The sequence below is a fragment of the Trachemys scripta genome, chromosome 4, assembly GCF_013100865.1.
Source record: "Trachemys scripta elegans isolate TJP31775 chromosome 4, CAS_Tse_1.0, whole genome shotgun sequence".
NCBI lineage: Eukaryota > Metazoa > Chordata > Testudines > Emydidae > Trachemys > Trachemys scripta.
Window position 1 is genome coordinate 82,371,793 of NC_048301.1, and position 20,135 is coordinate 82,391,927.

At 40.0% G+C, this 20,135-nt stretch overlaps 1 protein-coding gene across 3 annotated transcripts in view; it reads right to left on the reverse strand.

The window, feature by feature from the left end:
• Positions 1-14,884, reverse strand: part of ANO1 (anoctamin 1) — a 116,148-nt gene extending 101,264 nt beyond the window's left edge. For all 3 annotated transcript variants that reach the window (XM_034769756.1, XM_034769755.1, XM_034769758.1), the window contains exons 1-2: positions 14,734-14,884; positions 14,380-14,463 (exon numbers count right to left, since the gene is read on the reverse strand). In XM_034769756.1, coding sequence (XP_034625647.1) covers positions 14,380-14,437 — 58 coding nt within the window. In that variant the 5' untranslated portion in view covers positions 14,438-14,463; positions 14,734-14,884. The remainder of the gene's footprint in view (positions 1-14,379; positions 14,464-14,733) is intronic.
• Between the last annotated feature and the right edge of the window lie 5,251 nt (positions 14,885-20,135).

Sequence of the window (20,135 nt, forward strand, 5' to 3'; positions counted from 1 at the left end):
GATGACTGGGGGATAGCTAATGTAACAGCAATTTTTTAAAAGGCTCCAGAGGTTATTCTGGCAATTATAGCCCAGGAAGCCTAACTTCAGAACCAGGCAAATTGGTTGAAACTATAGCAAAGAACAGAATTATCAGACACATAGATAAACACAATACGTTGTGGGAAGAATCAACATGGCTTTTGTAAAGGGAAATCATGCCTCACCAATCTATCAGAATTCTTTGGGGGCGGGGGTGTCAAATAAACATGTGGACAAGGGTGATCCAGTTGATACAGTGTACCTGGACTTTCAGAAAGCCTTTGACAAGGTCCCTCACCAAAGGCTTTTACACAACTTAAGGAGTCATGGGATAAGAGGGAAAGTTCTGTCATGAATCAGTAACTGGTTAAAAGATAGGAAACAAAGGGTAGGAATAAATGGACTTTCACAGTGGAAAGAGGTAAACAGCAGGGTCCCCCAAGGATCTGTACTGGGACCAGAGCTGTTCAACATATTCACACATGATCTGGAAAAAGGGTAAACAGTGAGGTGGCAAAGTTTGCAGATAATACACAATTACTCAAGATAGTTAACTCCAAAGTAGACTCTGAAGAATTTCAAAGGGATCTCACAAAACTGGGCAAGAAAATGGCAGATGAAAGTCAATGTTAATAAATGCAATGCATGTTGGAAAACATAATCCCAACTATACATACAAAATGATGGGCTCTAAATTAGCTGCTACCACTCAAGAAAGATCTTGGAATCATCCTGGATACATTTCTGAAAACATCTGCTCATTGTGCAGCATCAGCAAAAAAAGCTAATAGAATGTTAGGAACCATTAGGAAAGGGATAGATAAGACAGAAAATATAATGTTGTTATATAGAATCATGGTACACCCAAAACTTGAATACTGTGTGCAGTTCTGGTCACCCCATCTCAAAAAAGATGTATTAGAATTGGAAAAAGCAGAGAAGGGCAACAAAAATGATTAGAGATATAGAACAGCTTCCATATGAAGAAAGAGTAAACAGATTGGGAGTATTCAGCTTAGAAAAAGAGATGACTCAGGGGGAAATATGAGAGAGGTCTATAACATCATGAATGGTATGGAGAAAGTGTTGTTTACTCCTTCAGATAATACACAAACCCAGGGGTGTCACATTTAAATAGGCAGCAGGTTTAAAACAAACAAGCTACTACTTTACACAGTGCACAGCCAACTTGTGGAACTCATTGCCAGGGGATGTTGTGAAGGCCAAAATATAACCGTGTTAACAAAGAATTACATAAATTCATGGCAGATTGACACTCTTGGCTAATAGGTCCATAATGGCTAAGATACAACCTCATAATACAGATGTCCCTAGACCACTAACTACTAGAAGCTGGATGACAGGGGATGGATCACTTGATAAATTGCCTTGTTCTGTTCACTCCTTCTGAAGCATCTGGCACCAGCCACTATCAGAAGACAGGATATTGGACTAGACGGACCACTGGTCTTACCCACTATGACCATCCTTGTGTTCTTATGTAAGACGGAATGAAAAGCAATCAGTGCTGAATTTTATTAATGAAGAGTTTAACAAATGTAGGAGCTCATCTGAACCACCATCCACACACAGGCCTGAATTTCAGCAGAATTGGATTTGAATCCCTGGATCTGAATCTGTCATTACTGATCTGGTTCAGGATTGCATCCAAACCAAGAAGGGATCTATTTTCCACATCTAGTTTGAACAACATACAATAAAAGAGAGGTCTCATGAAAGGACCAGTTTGAGATTAAATATTGTAAGGAACAATTTGTGAGCTTTTAGCACTCTTGAATCTGAATCCAGAGTAGCCTGAGTTTGATCTTGAGCCAGAATTCTGAACCCCATCTTAAACAGGCTCCAGACCCAAAATGATCACTATTATCAATAAAGCATTGAGCAGAAAAGTCTTGCTATCGTAAAGTCATGCAAGGAATAAAATTTCCAACATTTTTGAACGCAAGTTGAAAACTCACCCAATTGGGGCTATTTTATTGTGTGGTTTTTGGAACAGAATGTGGAAGCACAAAATAAGTTAAAATGATAAAGACCTGAATAGAAAATTGCAGTTATAAATGGAATGGTTGCTGTGAGCAGATAGTTCTGTACATCCACATCTGTTCCAGTTCAAAGCAGTTCATGTGAACCAGTGGGAGAAACTGTCCCCCCCCCCCCCCGCGGCCTTAGACTACACTGCTACAAACCTATCTGCATTTGCTCAACCACAGGAAGTGGAAAGAGGTGGCAACCACCCAAAAATTGGCTCAACCTGAGTTTCACTGGGACAATATCTCCCCGCCCCATCCTTTTTGCTTCCATCTTCCTGATCCCTGCAACACTGCAGCATTATTAGGAAAAAATATAAAAATTAGATGGATTTTCAAATATTTATGGGAATTCAAAAATGTTTGGTTTTGCTAAACTTATCAAGTCATTTGCAGTTTAACAAAAGCTGCATTTTTGTCCTTCACTAGAGATTAGTTTTTGTTTCACAAGTGTCCCCTCAGGGGTCACTTAGATGATAAATAAGGAAAAAGCTGACAGGAGAGTCAAGTGGGGAAATGGATATTCAAAATAATGAGGCTGCTCCAAAACTAATTCAGGTTCCGGACAGAATGCAAACTTCCAGCGCACAGTTTATTTTAAAGTGTCTCCTTCCCCCTCCACTTCTGTCTCTGTTTTATCTCCTGTAGTTTCATCTTTTTTAATGTCTTAAAACCTATTCCTAAAAAAAAAAAAAAGACAGTAATAATAGAAACAGCCACACAGAGAAGAGGCAAGATGTAAACATTCTGTTCCAAAGTCCGCTGTGAAACAAAAGGGCAATGGGATTACATTTGGTAAAGGCTGAAATCTGTCCAGTGTTTTGAGCTGCACTGAATCCCACTCTTCTTAATGTGTTGGGATGTGTCACCCCTCTGACTAGGAGAGCTGATTATTTTTCAATTTGAATATTCTTCAGTTGATTAGTATTGAGCCACAGGTAGTTCATACACAGAATGCATTTGTTTTAACTATTCTTTTTAATAGAGGATAGGTAGGGTTTAAATAGATGTGTGTGTTTTTTCCAGCTGCAAAAACTTCCAGGCTTAAGTTCTGCAGTTGATTCTGTGTGGGCAGTTCCATGCCCCAGACTTTACTATGGGGTCTGTCTGGAGAGAGACAGTTGCATGACTGGATCTTCACTGCTTTCAGGTGAATTATGTGAACATACAAAAAACAGTATCAGGCCCTCCAGAGCTGCTTTAACTGGACATTGCTATAAAGATTTAGTGCTAGATCTGCCAGTTAGTGAACCTTTAACTCCAATTAGACCTGTGTTCCTGCTCCAGAACTGAACATAATAGCAAAACTCTCACTGACTTAGCACCCACTGAAGTAATTAAAAATATTCCCGAGAAAGGGATGCAGACTCTAGCTTGTAATGTGACTCAGGCCTGGTCTACACTGGGGGTGGGGAGGGGGCCCAAGCTAAGTCAGTCTAAGTTATGCAACTTCAGCTACGTAAATAATGTAACTGAAGTCGACCTACTTAAATCTACTTACTGCGGTGTCTTCACTGCGGTAGGTCGACTGCTCATGCTACCCCGTTGACTCCACCTACGCTTCTCACTCTGGTGGAGTATCGGAGTCGACAGGCGAGTGCTCGGTAGTCGATTTATCGCATCTTCACTACACGTAATAAATCGACCCCCCTGCTGGATCGATCACTCCACAGGTAAGTGTAGACGTGCCCTCAGTAGTTAAAAGAAAGTAGTGTCCTGTGTTTCACTTTAGGCTATGCTAGTGGGGGGTGCTGAGAACATCTTGGAAAGTACTGTGCAAATTCAATTCCCTCTGAAGGAAGGGTTGCCAATTTTGGTTGGACATATTCCTGGAGGTTTCATCACATGACATAATCTTTAATTAAAGATGAATCTTTAATTCCTGGAGACTCCAGGATAATCCTGGATGGTTGGCAACCCTAACTGAGGGCAGTTATAAATGGAGGCTGCTTAGAATCTGCAGGATCAGGCCTTTAGCCACTTAATCACCTTGTTCTTCACCAAAAGTGATCTTTGGGACTACTCACATGCTTAAAGATAAGCACATGTTTAAGTGTTTTGCTGGATTAGAGCCAGAGGACTCAGAAATTTGCAAGACTAGCTTTGGATAAACTACTCTGGAAAAATACATTGTAAGAGACAGAAACTGACTCAAAAAAAGAAAAAAGCGTCCTTCATTTACAATAGAAAAGTAAAAAATGTTATGTTTTGGAAACAAGAGCCTAGCTTCTTTAGCAGAAGGATTATTAGCAAGCGGCTAAGAGGAGAAAGATTAAAATGAAATTCATGTACCTATCATTTAAAAACAACTAACTTGAAAGGCTTATATTTATGCCGCAGGTATTACTATGAAATTTTAAAGTCTAAAGTGTGAAAAAGGGTTCTGCTTTTCCATTGGCAGGGCATAGAGGTTCTGCTTTTTATCATCCAACTAATCATTTATATTCTGGCAGTGATTTCCCCCTCCCCCAAGATTCATACTTCTATCTAAATTTATTTACTGGAACAGCATGAAGAGAAAATACCTTTTAGATGATCATTTGAAATGGTATTGTTAAGGCGCAGTTTTTCTTCCAGTTGATGTTAGCATTATTATCAGTTATTATTATAACCGTAGTTTGAGACCATATTTGCTCTAGGATGAAACTAATATGGACCTAAAATAAAGCCATATTTTCTAAATGTGCTGATCAGTCAATGATCTCTTTGAAGCAGATAGCATGACAGCTTTACACCCAGATCCTGAACTGTAGCTGAGGAACACCTGGAGCAGCTCAGAAGTGGGGTTGCAAAGATGGCTTAACACTATTATTGCACTCACCTGATTCTGGGCAGAAATATGATGTTTTGGTCTCCTGCCCTGCAATTTGCAGCAGCCTACTTTGCAAAAATGCCACTATGTGGTTCCACATTATTGTCTCTCACTGACTCCATTTCAAATTTACTCAGGTTGAAAGGAAAAAGGTTTTGCCCTCAACTGCCAGCCCAGCAAATTCAAACTGAGATCTGAAAGTCAAGTCCTCTCCTCATGCATAATCATTTGTAACAAAAGGTTTGGCAAGCCAATCATACTCGCAATAAGACCTGTGCAACGCCTATTTTCTCCAAATGATGCTCTCAGGTACATCTGTGCAACCCCATTGCAAGTTCATTATGGTTTGTAAGGTACTTTGATATCTGCAGTTGGAAGGTGCTATAGAAGTACAAAAGATTTATTCATTATAAACCCACCTCAGCAGGGTTATTCAGATTAATGTTACATATCAGTGTTTAACCCTTGGATCAATCTAGCATCCTCATCCAACTTAAAAGAGAATTTCCTGAGTATGAGAATGTCCTTAGGTACAGTAGCTCAGATATGCAATACATTCCTGTGTTTGGAAAGCCTGAACCTCCTATACAACACTGGGGCACAATAGCTGAACCTATCTCAGGGTTTCAATTATAATACTGAATTTCTTGTCTTTGTTGTTTGGTTTAAGTCAGTCTCCAAGGCGTGCCCTAAACTGAGCTTTCATTTTGAAATGCATTTTAGCTCAGACTCAACTGCCTGCCAAATATCATTATTGATTAGGACTGTAAAGGTGAAATAATATTTCAAATCTGCTTCCCTGTGATCAGCAGAGGACCTAGAAAATTGTTCAGACAGAATTCAGGTCACCTACTAATAAGATTCTACTTTTAGAACATTGAATTCCATATCCCTGGAAACCTGCAATCCCATGACACTGAATTAAAATGATTAGGGCTAAATTCTGCCTGTGTTTATAGGTGTCTTTCATTGAAGAAAATGGAAGACACAAGCATGAATCCAAGGATAAAACTAACTTCTCTTCTTTTTTTGCTGGTCCAACTTTCAAACTTATTTCATTTCATTATCTAGACATTCAGAATCTATGATTTGGATGCAATTCATTCCTGTGCAGAAGACTTTAACAAGGCTTTATATACTGACATTCACAGAAACTCTATTTTTCAGCAAACAGTTAAACAGTAATTCTAAGGACAGGTGTGGATAAAGCTAAACATGTTATGGCTCCTAAAAAGACAAAAAGGAAATAATCCTTCCATAAGGATTGTATGTATGTACTACAAAATGCTAGTAGTGTGGATTAGAATGCACAGACATAGTACATACGGTATGTACCAAAAACTTAAGAGCCTGTATCTCATAAACCCAGAAAAGAAATGCATGGATGGGAAAAGGGAACATTCTTATTTTATCATCTTGTAAGACACACAAGGTCAAGGAGTAGATATCACTTAGAAACATATACAGTATATTGATATGATCTAAATTTCTTTAATCACTTGTCTGGACACAGCAGCCCTGAGGACTCTACCTATCATATTGAAGTGAGGTTTTAATATTACCCAAGTCACGTCTCTAGACAATTCAGTCATTCCATTTCTATTAGGTGGAATATTTTGACATTAGTACAATGCATAGTGGACTTCAGTAAGCCCTCCCCATCCATTGTCCCTATATCATATCCTATAAGGCAAGCCCTTATATCAGGCATACATTATGCTGCCTAAAGATGTACCTTTTAGTCAGACATATAGTACTCTCAAAAAGAACAGGAGTACTTGCGGCACCTTAGAGACTAACAAATTTATCTGAGCACAAGCTTTGCTGTGGGCCACAGCAAAGCTTGTGCTCAGATAAATTTGTTAGTCTCTAAGGTGCCACAAGTACTCCTGTTCTTTTTGCGGATACAGACTAACACGGCTGCTACTCTGAAACCTGTCATATAGTACTCTGTGAGCTGAGGGGTGAAAACATTATCTGCTCTATAAGGTTTGCTTTTGCATTGGATATACAGGGTGCTGTATGGATCTGATCCTGGGAGGTGCTCGGAGTCTCCTCTAAAGTGATGTACTCCCTCAATTCCCCATTGACATCCAAGCATATTTAGATTGGGCCCTATATTTTCCAAGGACACAGTAACTTATGTTTTGTATAGGTTGGAAGATCCTGATATTTTAGTAGATAATCCCCACAAAAAGGTGGGCTCTTCACTTACTTAAAACCTGAATGAAATACATATATCTTCAGACCTATTTGAATTCAAGATTATGGGCTTGTTATCAGCAATATGATGAATTGAGAGAATGTGCTAGGAAGCTTAAATTATTTAAAAAATGTTTGCTTGACTTAATGAAGTGGAAATAACTGTTATTTTGGACTATAGCCTGATCAATATTAGGAGTGATGTTGAGGGAATAGTTAATTGGAAGCTCCCTCACGATTAATTATTTTAGTAATTAACCAACCTTAATAGATTTCTTAGATTCTCTTTCACTGATTGTGCGGATGCATTTATTTACGAGGTCTTTCCAACTATCTCCACAGTTGGAAAGGGACAGGAGAGGGCATTTCCCCAATATTCTACAAATTAAACATGTGAACATTCTGTATTAGAAAGAAACCTGCAGCAGACCCCCGAATCCAGTCCCCTTCCATCCTCAACACAGATCACGAACCCAGAATCCTAATCCTACCCCATTGCAAATGTTGAGACAGTTCAGTTTCACATCCAAACTTGGTGACTCAGCTGCTGCACTTTAAGTCTCCAGGTAATTATATGGTTGAATAAAATATATTAAGTCACAGGAAATAAGAAGGAAAAACCATTAATTTATTTTTAGAAACCTTGACTCGTCATTCATCAAAAAGAACATTCACAATGTGCACTCAGATACCAGCATCTGCGCGAGGTTTGCCTGACCACATGCTGAAATGCATATTACATATAGAGAACCATTTTTCCTCTTTAGACCAGGTTCAGACTCCGTGCCAGTGAACACAGGATATATACAGCAATGTAATAATTTCCACCAGTCAGTAGAACTGTTCCAGGGCTTCATTTTACATGATAGAGCTTGCTTTGACATAGTCTGTTCAGTCTTATCCTCTCACTACTTCCACATCTGATGCCCTCAAACCATTCAATACACATCTTCCATTGATAGTGGCAGTGTGCACACTTGAATACTGGAGCAGAGGACACACGGCCTAATTCAGCTCCCTCACACACACAACCACCAAATGGGCCCATACTCATGTTCAGTTTTAATGTATGCCTGAATGTTCATCTCTCAGCAACCCCATGAACAGGTTGTTCCTGCTCATAACACCCTGTGTGTTTGTGTGCATACACTGCCACTATCAAGTCAGGGAGCATATGCACACAAGTCAGTGAAACACACCCACAGGTCTGCTGCTCTCCCTGCAGTGGCTCTGGTGCTGGAATAGGAGCAGAAAAGTGTATGCACACAGATGCACGTGCAGAATTCTCCTTTCAGATATCAGTACCACAAAACAGTTTGGGTCAATTTAGTGACTTTTGGCACAAACACTTCCTTCTTTTGTACATCGCAATAATTATTTTCCTAGATTGGCACAAAGTTCTTTGAATTTCTACATGCCAGTCCAGGAAAAAAAACAAAACAAAAACAAACAAACAAAAAAAACACAGTCACTATACACAAACACATGGGGGATGGGAAACAAGATCTTGAAGTGATAATATTACAATATGACAGACTAGACATAAATGAATAGATTTCTTCCTGTTATTGATCACACTAAGCAGGCCCAGATCCAGTAAGGAGTTGAACACTTTCAAACCCCACTGAAGTTAAGGAGTCAAATCCTGAGAGACCTAAATAAGGCCCTATCCTATACCACTGAAGTCAATTGTAAAACTGCCCCAAAAATAAAAGCGATGGAAAAAGATGGCATGGATAAATTATATTTTAGAGCAACCTATTTATATTTAAGGCTACAGTGAAGACAAGAGTCTAAAAGTCTTTCATCCTTACTTTAACATTGGCCTTGTGATGCTGCTAGATTAAGTATCTGCTCAGGATAGCTGGCTCAGGACAGTGGTTGTGTGATTTACCTAGTACACCACCTTTTAATGACAACATGTTTTGAATTTTGTATTTGTGAATTTAATTGTTGTCCATGAGTTTCCTTTCCTGTCATTATTAACCAGGTGCTTTTATATTTGTTTAATCTCTTCTCCTTGGACAGAATTTTGCTGTTTGATCTAATCAGCCATGCAGATTTCTATTCCATATTCTGAGCTTGTTCTGTGAGCGGAACTGCAACTGACATCAGTGAGTGCAGAACAGGCAATAAATATCTGTAGTGTGGACAGGAGAAAGAATTTTGCACATATTGGTGCATACTGATCAAATTTCCTGGCATACAGACAGGAATGGTCTGACCACAGGCCTGGTAGCCAGAAACACCTGAGTTTTAACCCCAGATCTCAAACTAATTTGCTCTATAGCCAAAATTAAGTCACTGAATTTCTCTGCCTGAATCCTTCCCTCTCTGTAAAATGGAGATGATAATATTTACCAGCCTCACAGGATGTTGACATGATTCCTTAAATTTTTGTAAAGCAATTTGAAAAGTGCTGTAAAAAGGCTTAGTATCAGGATTATAATATGACCAATAAGCATCTACGTTGTGCAACTGACCTAGCAGAAAAATGTTTTACAAGTTCCCTTGTAACCTCTTAAAAAAAAAAAAAAAAAAAAATGATGATTCTCTGTAAAGATAGCTAACTATCTATGGAACTTTAAAGATTATTTAAAAAGTGACAAATTCCATCTTGGGAAGTTGCACTCTAAGGGTTTAGAACCTGCAAAGCCATATACATGCAAGTAGTCCTAACCAGTGCTAATAATCCCAGAGTATAAATATTAGCAAGGACCATTTGCATGAATAAGAGTTTTCATGACAGGGCTCTAATTTACAAGCCACCTATTTTGATTGCTACTAAAAGGCTAAACTTTACTTAGCTGCTACTCTGAGATAATTTAAGACATTGCAATATTTTCCTATACTTAGAACAGAAAATAGCAGCAATTTCTCAGATACCAATGTGTTCTAATCTTTGGCACAGGACTGACTTTTTAATAGTACCACTGGCGTACTGAAGGTGTCAGTGTGAAAGGTGTTCTACAAGTGATGAAGATATATGCATGAAAGCATTGCTGGAACTATCTAACTGCTCTTAAAGTCAAAGTAAATTCTGCCTGCATCCGGATTATAAAATCCAATTATGTTTATGGCAAACATGATTGGGGCTCATAATTTTAAATTTGCATATACACATTTTCCTCTTGTCCCCATCAATGCTATTACTGTAATCTCCCAAAGTATACAGCCCAATTTCACATAATATGGTCACTAGCCTAGCGGATCCAGTTAGATATTATATATCCAGAGGTATATTGTCAAGACTCCAGCCATTATCACAAGGGGAAAAAAAACAAAAACAAAAACAAATTATGACATATGCCTGCTTATGCCTATGGAGTCAAAATAAATAGATTATTATTTACCTACAAAATAACTGTGAGTGCATAGGAAATGGATCTCTGATGACTACAGTACTTTAAATGCTTTGTCACCTTGTCTGATGTCAAGTCCAGGTATTCACTATAGGCCCAATCCAGACAGTTGCTCAACACCCTCATCTCTCTCATTGATTTCAGCGTGCTCAGCACCATACAGGATTCAGCCCTCACAATATACATTGCGAGGCTGTACAAGTAATTCAACAAAACAGCTCCCCTGATCTATTAGAGCTTAGTAGCCTATACAAAGGAACATTTAAGCACTTTGAGTTATACTTAGCTTTGTTTTTAGAATGTATGGAAAATACCCCTACAGCTGGTGGATGAATTAGAGCTAAATGCCTCTCTTGTATTTACATGTTGGGTTTACTCTAATAATGTGTGAAGAAGGCTGCCATAAATGCACCATAAAGAGCTGCTTGCCAAGGTCCCAGTTGTGCAAGGTGCGGAGCAGTTCCTGAGAAGTGCTCAGTGCCTTGAAGCCAATGGGAGATGAGGGCATTAGCACGAGGATCAGGCCCTGAAATCTGGGATGTTTGATAAGATTTCCCAAGAAAAGTGATTCTGATTTAATACAATCTCTCTCCCCACTCACAGTGAGTCCCCAGCATTTCCTTTTCTCATCAGAATCCAGGGGGTATAATAAAATTAAAAAGGACATTTTTCCCCCTCTTGATGCCAACAAATGCTCCCACTTCCCAGGGTGACTCTTCTTCTGTTTTGGCAGGCTATCCTTCCATATTTCATAACTACAGTTGCGTAACAACAGACCATAGCTATAGCAGCTTCTGGTTGTGGTAAACATGCTGGGTCTTAACCCCATTACCAGCTCTGCTGTGTCACTTATTTCCTGATACTCACTTGCTGCATAACCCCTTGCAGTAACTGGTGAACTGTCCCGCTTGCCAGGCTTATGGAGGACTAGACATATTGTACTGCAAGTTATTCAGCAAAGTGAGACACCTGGCTGCAGACCCCAAGAACCATCACTGAATCAAATCTACCTGCTGGAGGTGCTCGGGCTTAACACGTACCCATCTCCATAAATGAATACGTTATTTCAAATGAAAATAAAGTTAATGAGGTGAATGACTGCAGAGCTGGAAGAGAAAGTCTAATTAAAATCAAAGCAGTTATTAGTCTCATATCACTACTGATTAATTATTAGCTGGAGATAATGTCACTTTAACTGGTAACGGAAATAGCTCAAGTGTTATCAAGAGCAGAAATGTAATAAAAACAATAAACCTATAGGCCTGCTCTAGAAGTTCCAATTCAGAGCTGAATAATCTCTTCTAGAGGGAGAGCCAGGGAAATGGGTATGGGGTGAAATCCTGGCAAAACACCCATTGACTTTAGTAGGGTCAAGATATCATCCCGGAGGGGAATGCAGGGAAGGGGTTGATGGTTTAAACTTCACATGGAAGTGAGGATTTGCTTCCATTCTAGCTCTGCAGGAGACCTCACCCTCCAACCCCAAAGATATCCTGAGCCTCATTATATATATTATATAAAAATACACACACACACACACACACACACACCTCTATCTTATAGAACTGGAAGGGACCCTGAAAGGTCATTGAGTCCAGCCCCCTGCCTTCACTAGCAGGACCAAGTACTGATTTTGCACCAGATCCCTCAGTGGCCCCCTCAAGGATTGAACTCACAACACCCTGGGTTTAGCAAACCAATGCTTAAACCATAGAGCTCCTCCAAACTGCTCCCTAAGGTACCATTTTACCTGTGCCAGCATGGTTCCTTCAGACATTATGTTGCCCATGCCTCCTTTATAGAGGGAGCCCCAGCACTACCTCTACTTGCAACTCCACAGCATAAGAGAATGCTGACAACTGTAAGCAATGCCACGCACTATCACATGCCTGTGGGTTTGTGGGGCCCTGACACAGCAGATGACACTCATCCCCTTTGATCTTTCCCCTTCATGCTACCAATGAAGCCCAAAATTCACGGAAGGGGCTTCTGACAAGTCAATGGCAGAGGGGCACTGATGACACTTAGGCTCAACTATAGTTTCACATAAGTCAATCTATTTTTGCAGATTTTTCTTTTGTTCACCAATTCTCTTCTGTTTTTTTTTTTTTTTAAATATGTCCCTCAATCCTTACTCCAGGCTAAATTGCAAAAAGCAGTCAGTGGAAGTTTTGCTTGAGTAAGAACCAAGTAGAGACTTCAGGAATGGGTCTTACATCTTTTTGCAGTGGGAGCAAAGGTTCCCAAGGTAAACTGACAATCTACAGCTCTGCAGTATAGTTAGAGGACTTACATTTTATAAACATTCAAAAGAAGCTTTTTGGATGGCTTGTCAATAGAAATGCAGTGATGTATTTGTGAGACCAAAATTGTTCCCTGCTCATATTGATGAGATTGGGTACATTCAGTTCATGCTGCTAATGGGTGAATCAGTAAATTAAATGGAGAATGTCACTAAAGTATTATTTACAATCTCAGAGCTCTATTAGCTTATCACTTTGATTGCCTAATGATAAATAGCTGCCTGCCTCATGAGAAATAGTATTTCTTTTTAATACCATGCTAGCATTTAGTCCTCATATTGATTTCACTGTTCATGTTCTTCGATAACATTGGCTTCCCCTGTTTTTCATTACAGAGTGCTCCTTCATGTTCATCTTTGAAATGAAGAAGTTACACCTCTTCTTCTACTATGAATATGTTAACATGGGGGCAATTAATGGACAGCAGAAGAGCAATATTTTGATATAAAACCCAGCTGTTTTCTGTCAGGTTGATTTCCACAAGTGTTTTATTTATTTTTATTTTTTTTATCCTGAGACACTCTGGCTGGTCTGAGATTTGATGAGCATACAGTGTTACTTTTAGAAATGGGCTGAACTCCAGTTAAATATTTGGCTGTTTAATAGGCAGACTTTAGGATAACAGTCTTCGTGGGAATCCAAAAAATGGGAGTAAAGAAAGGGCTCCCCGTGCTATTCTTAGCAGCACACAGTTAGATTTGGAATTTTGATTGTAAAGCATGGAATTTATAAACGTTGCCATTCTAAATTTACTTCGTTTGTATACAATTCAGCTGGATAATCAAGTGTTACGGTATGTTCCTGCTTAGCAGCTCAGTTCTGAGTTTAACAGCCTCTAAACTAGGAGAAAATTTCATTCAATAAACATTGATAGTGTCATTTCTTTTCCAATTGTTGAAGTAAGTGAAGATTTATGATGTGTGCATATAGACACATACACAGATACACATGGCAATGATTTATTTCTAGGGGGAAGCCAAGGAAATTCTCTCCCTGTGCCCCATATCATTGAAGGTATCTGTTCTTTGGTTCTAAACATTAAGTAAGTTCTCAGCCAAGGAATGTACTTTCACTCTCCAATCGATAGATGTCTGTTTGCACTCGTTATTTAATGATAGTGGGATACACAATTTACTTTATTTAACAAGGGTATTACTGATCAGCTGCACACCTCATTTGCACACACAAAGACATTTCAGTTTAAATCCATCTTTGTTTGTCTTCGGTTTTATAATATGAATTAATTGAAATAGTATTTGTTAATATATCATTACCATATACTGCACTTTTCAGTGTTTCATGGGTAGATTAGCTTTGTAAAAAAATGAGCTTTTAATTGCTATATTTGGGCAGCTATGACTGATCATGTTTTATGTTTCAGAAGAAAATAAAGATTTTATTTTGCCAGTACTTTGCTAAGTAGGATATTGCTCCTGGAATTTTAAAGTATTAAATAAAAATTGCTAATAAGTTTCTTAATATGGCACTTCTGATGGGGAAACAACATTTGGATAATCTGGTTTTCCTTTAGAATTACCAAACTAGAGTAGAATGATTTTCCCTCCAATAACATCCCCAAGATCCAAACTTTAAGACCTTTTGAATTTCCCCACATTGCTATAAACACTTACGTGGCCCCCAAGGTGCCTCTGGGGGGATTCTCTGAAGGTCAATCTCATCCTTATCCATTTCTTATCCAAGCCTGGAAAGCTCAGCTGCAAATTAGTACCAAAAAGAATATTTGAAATTGAAGGGATCCTTCCTCTTTGCTTTTTAAATTTTTAGGGCTTTCATTCAATGGGCACAAGAAGCCAATCAGCTACTGCAGGTTGCCACACAACATATTTGCAAGCAATCCTACTACCACCACTAATAATAAGAGCAGGGTCCCTGGAATTGAAGGCAGCCAAATTTAAGAAAGAAAAAAAGAAACGGAGAAAATTCCCAACTTGATGCCCTGGAAAACAGAGCAGCTTAAAACGCACCTAAGAGCTGACCCTGCTCCTCTTGCAGAAAGTCACAGATACAGCCTCTGCCATGCACAAGGGTTTTAAATTGATCGCTGCTGCAGCCGCTGCTTGAGGAGCCCCCTTGGTGAAGAGCGAGGCACTGACTTTAAATAGCAGCGCTCTGCTCTGAGCCCAGCTCACACTAACTGCTGCTGCTGGAGGCATACGCCAGTGGGAACCCAGCCCCCCACGTGACTCGGATGGGTGCAGAACTATGCACGAAAATCCAGCCGGGAGCAGGAGGATGGGAGCGTCTCTTTCCAAACGATCCAAACCTCTGCCGGATCTGGGGCTCACCCACGCACACGCTGACCCTAAGCAGCAGCAGGAACCGCCCGAGGAAGAGTTGGGGGCACTTCCCGCTCCCGCAGAGACCAGCTTCGGGCTCCCCGCATCACCTAGGGTCCCCACTGCGCCTGTGGTTTGCTTTGCTTGCTTGCGTGTGTCTGCTGGACTAACTAGTTATCCCGTNGCGCCTGTGGTTTGCTTTGCTTGCTTGCGTGTGTCTGCTGGACTAACTAGTTATCCCGTTCTGTGGCTCTGCCCTGAGGCGCAAGTCGGATGGAATATGATCTCTCTCTAGTTTCACCGTTGGTTGACAGGCGTTTTAGATCCGAGCACCTGTAGCTGGGTGTTTTGTACAGGGATTGTGGGGAGCGGAACGTTCCCTTTACAGGAGGAGACGCATTACTGCTGAACGGGCGGGTGTGGTAATCCCAGGCTCTGGTCAGACTCTGAAGTTGCGGGGAGGGGTGAAATTGGGGGTGCCTAGAAAATGGAGAGATGTTAGGATGGAGGCTTTGAGGCCAAACGAGATTTCAGGCTCCCTCCTCCTGTTTTGCTGCAGGCAAGAGAAGAGGGAGAAGGAGGGAGTGCTGAACCACAGCCTGCAAAACAGCAAGAAAGGCGCCTTCTTATGTATCCATAAAACCCTGCCAATGACACCCATAGATAAATATAATAAATACCAACCCAGATCTACCTTAAACAAAGTGGGTTTGCAGCAAGTGAACTGACCTTGGGCGTTTGAGTAACCCGCCTGAATGATGGCAGCAGCTGACATGTGCAGGGAGAATTCCTCTCAAAGGTCACTAACATTTTTTTTCTCTAGCAGGCTGCAGAAGCACAGACAACTTTTGGAAACCACACACTGCAGCCTCAGAAGAACTTTTAACGGGGTTGGGGCGAGTTCTTGGACATCCCCCTCAGCATTCAGGGTGCTGAGAAAATTAGTGTGTCTTGACTGCTGATAGTAATCAGAGTAAAAGATAATTAAGATGCTATTAGCACTATAAAGTCTTTGGTGGTTCATTGACATCTTCAAAGCCAAATGCCACTTAACAGGGTAATTATTGAAGATATTGATTTCTTTCTTCTCTGTGTAATATCTGACCTGTCTGCTTTTGGAGGATTTTCAATGTCCTAATCTTCTTTTGTGTATCATTGTTTAACTGTTTCTTTAACTTCCCAGACTTCATGGATGCTGAACCTGTCCATGAGCTTTCATTAAAGAAAACAAATCCTTTAGCACATTTTGGGTTTTTAGTAATGGGGGCTAGAGATGGTATTAGAACTCAAACTCTTACCGTCTAGGCATAGCACTAGGCCACAGAGCTGATTCCTTTTCTCTCTCACTGAAGGGGTGCTTCAGTCGTCAAACTCCTAATTTCACTCTCTCGGTTTTCCTTGGTGGTTTAACTGGTTAGGCTTTTATGGTCACTGCAGTGCTAAAACAAAGAGAACAATCTTTCTCAGAATAAGTTTGAAATAGGACGTGATGGAGTGGAAAGACACAGTTGGGTAAATGTATAATCAAGGGAATTTTAGAACTTAGATAATTTCTTGACAGAATGTAATCCCGAGAGGCTTTGAAAATGAGTCAGTGTGCTTTCAGGCTATTTTTAAAACCTATTATTTACTCTCTTAATTTTTATTTTTATGCAAATATGAATTTAGGAAATTTTAAAATGTACAGTATTTCCTTTATTATTAGAGTAGCAGTACAGTATGTTGTGTTGTAGATCTGTGATATATTTGAGCCTAATCTTGCTACACATACTCATGTGAATATAAACTGCTAGAGGATCATGCCCATATCAAAGAGAGTTCTCTTTTCCTTTGGCTAAATTTCATTCATTCCTGCTGGAGCGTCACAACAGAACCCAGTATCTGCACAAGATCAAAATATATATTTCACAAAGTTTAAAATATAAAAAAGTCAAGTCCCCCCCCCAATAGGTTTTGTAAAGTAGAAACTGTGGAAATCTTCACATGCAAAGGGGTCCAAATTCCAGTACTCTTACTAAATAAAGCCTTATAGATTAGTAGTCTTGACTATTTAGGTGCTACTCTGTGCTAGATTACGATATTTTGTCACACTTAGACCTCATTTCCAGGCTTTATTGCATAGAGTAACACTCAGCAACCTGGGATTTAACTCATCATTTTTGATGAACGCTCCCATACACAAAGTACAGCTGTATAGGCATCCAGTTAAAAGAGCAGAAGTGATATTTTCATGATTGGTGGGTGTGAAATCACTCATTTATCTAGCTGGGGCTGACCAACGTTAAGCCATCAGTCGTAAGCAAATGGCTTAGCTAGTTGGATTTTAAGAAGGTGGGATACCTCACAGATGGTAAGAACCCTGATGTGAAGATTCTGGGGATCAGGACCTTTCCTAAACATACACACAATACATTGCAACAAAGTAGCCATTCATGCCTTGGTTGTTTGATAAAGGCTATTCTTTGCAGATGACTTGAAGGGGACTACAGCCCATTCAAAGGCAGCCCTTCTCATGATGACATTGTTTTGTAACTGCCTTAGAGAACGTTGGTCTGACAAGTAAGATTTCAAACATCAAGTTTCTGTGCCAGCCAACCAGTGTAATTATTTTAGGGGTTTTATATGTTGAACCAGACTTCTGGATGAATGGGGACAATACTAAATATTAATGACTGATCAAGCCTTCATTAAGGGTCTTGAAAATTTAAAATACAGTATGTGCCATATACTCTTATAAAGGATCAAATTTGAGGACAAAGTCTTGAATTCAAAGAAGCAGTCCTGTCTCCATCAGTCTACAGGATATGTTGCTTCCACTTATGATCATTTGCATTCATACAATCATCAAAATACAGTGCAATAGTACTTTTCACCACATTGGTGAGTGTAGGACCATGGACTTCTTTACTATCCTAATGTCAAAGTACCAGGTAGCTTTCATAAGGAATGTTGGTGCATTCATGGATATAAAATAATCAGATAAAAGCAAAAAAAACAAACAAACAAAAAAAAAACCACCATTGTACAGGCAGTGCCAGTAGATATGTGATTTGGATAGCACACTAACATCCTGTGAACGGAGAAAGAGCCAATACCAAGGCATGGAGCTCAGACTAAAGGTCTCTTCTTGCCTTGAAGTCTATAATTCTAAGGTGAACTGGTTCATGGAAGAAACAAGACTAAAAATCTTGCTTATTTTATTTATCCCTTTTATATCAGACTACTTATGTAAGTATAGCAAGCAAAATCTTCCCCTCAAAAAAGGTACCATACACTCAAATAGAATGTGCACCTGTACAACGTTAACATATGTACATTGGAGAATAGAGCTGTTGTCACAGGGTGTCCTGGCTCTATGGCCAGGAAGGGGTGCTAAGTGTGGCCTTGTAGGTGCTCCCTGCCTCCCTATCCCACAATGTCATCCAGAAGATCACTAAGGCTTTATGTAGGGAACAATGCAGCCTTCCTGAGGGGGGTGGAGGTCTAGTTGATTAATAAAAGATCCAATGAAAATACAAGCAAGCCTTCCTCCCAGCATCACAGTTGGAAGATAGATATCCTGAGACAGATTATTTCCACCTAGGTCCATCTCTTCACTCCAGCAGGGCTCTCTCTGCCCAGACCCCTTTCCTGGAGTCAGACATCTTGCCACTATCTAGCCCTTCCCCAGAGGTAGAGGTCTACACAGATCTGACAGCTGCAGCTCTTTTCTGGTACAGCATGTCATTCCTGATAGGTTGGGCTTGTCAGCCATTGCTTGGGAGTTACCTGTCCTTTAGAGCACACTTTCCAGAGCCCTTGCTCTGGTGAGGTCTCTTGGGAGTGCCTGTCCAGCTTACAGTCTCTGTAATTTATCCCAGCTGCATGCTGGTAATCCTTTATCAGGCTCATTAGCTGCCAAACCTACAGATTTAATTCCTTTCAGGTGTATCTGACTTGGCTCATTCTCTCTTACAGAAGCCTGTGGCAGGTAGGCTGACTCCCCTTAAAGGGCCAGGCTCTGTGATAGCTGTCAACTGAACTTTCAGTAAACGTCAGTGAAGTTCTGTCAGTGTTTTAACCAGGAGCTCTAACAACAGTATCCCTCCTCCGTCTGTGATAATCCCCAATATACTACTGGAGTGTGTACTTGCAAGGAGGAAATGGAACGGACCAGTGTATGTATTCATTTGTCTACCTATTTGAACAAAAATGCTTTCTCACAAGCAGAGAAGAAGACAGCACCACTTGGCAATCAAGCTTATATTACATGTACTTGCATGCAATGTTTATACTGTGCTCCTGAAAAATATACTGAATACCTGGATCGTATAGCAGGGCTCCCCTCACATACTTTGAAACACAGAAAACAGACATTTTATGGGGCTTCAGGGTTTTTCCCAATTGCCTTGCAGTTGCCCTGGAATGATTTAATTAATTATTTTTATGAACCCTGTGGATGGCTTAGAGGTGAACTCTATGGGAGGCAGGGAAATCACTCTCATTTTCTCTTAGATTTGGTAGTAGAATTTTAATAATGGTCACCCAAGAGAACAGCTTTGGCAATAAAGTGAAACTCTTTGAAGATAATCACATGATCATGAAACAAAATACTGACTGTGTTTACAAGAACAATCCCATATCCAGTGTATTTTCTTCAATGGTGGCACTGTAAACCATAACCTCCAACCCCCAACTGTCAGTTACAAAATGTCAACAGGTAGGGCACATACAAGGAATACAATTGGACCATATAATACCCAATACCTAGCTTTCATATAGCACTCTTCATCCACAGATCTCAAAGCACTTGATATCCTGCTATTTATATCCTATCATTCCTGCTGAGAAATTCTTAATGAGGTCAGCTGGAGTTTTGCATTAAAAAAAAAATGAACGATAGGATATGGCCCAAAATGTAATAACACCACCTCACCAGTATGTGATTTCAATAAGACTAGCCAAGTTAGTAAAGGTAAGCATATACGCTAGTGTATGCAGGATCAGGGCCCTCTTGTATAGGCATAACGAGCACTGGCTGACTACTTCTTTCCCCTTCAAATGAAAAATCACATACCAGTTAAAGGTGTGTAAGTGCTGTGCTGAAGTGC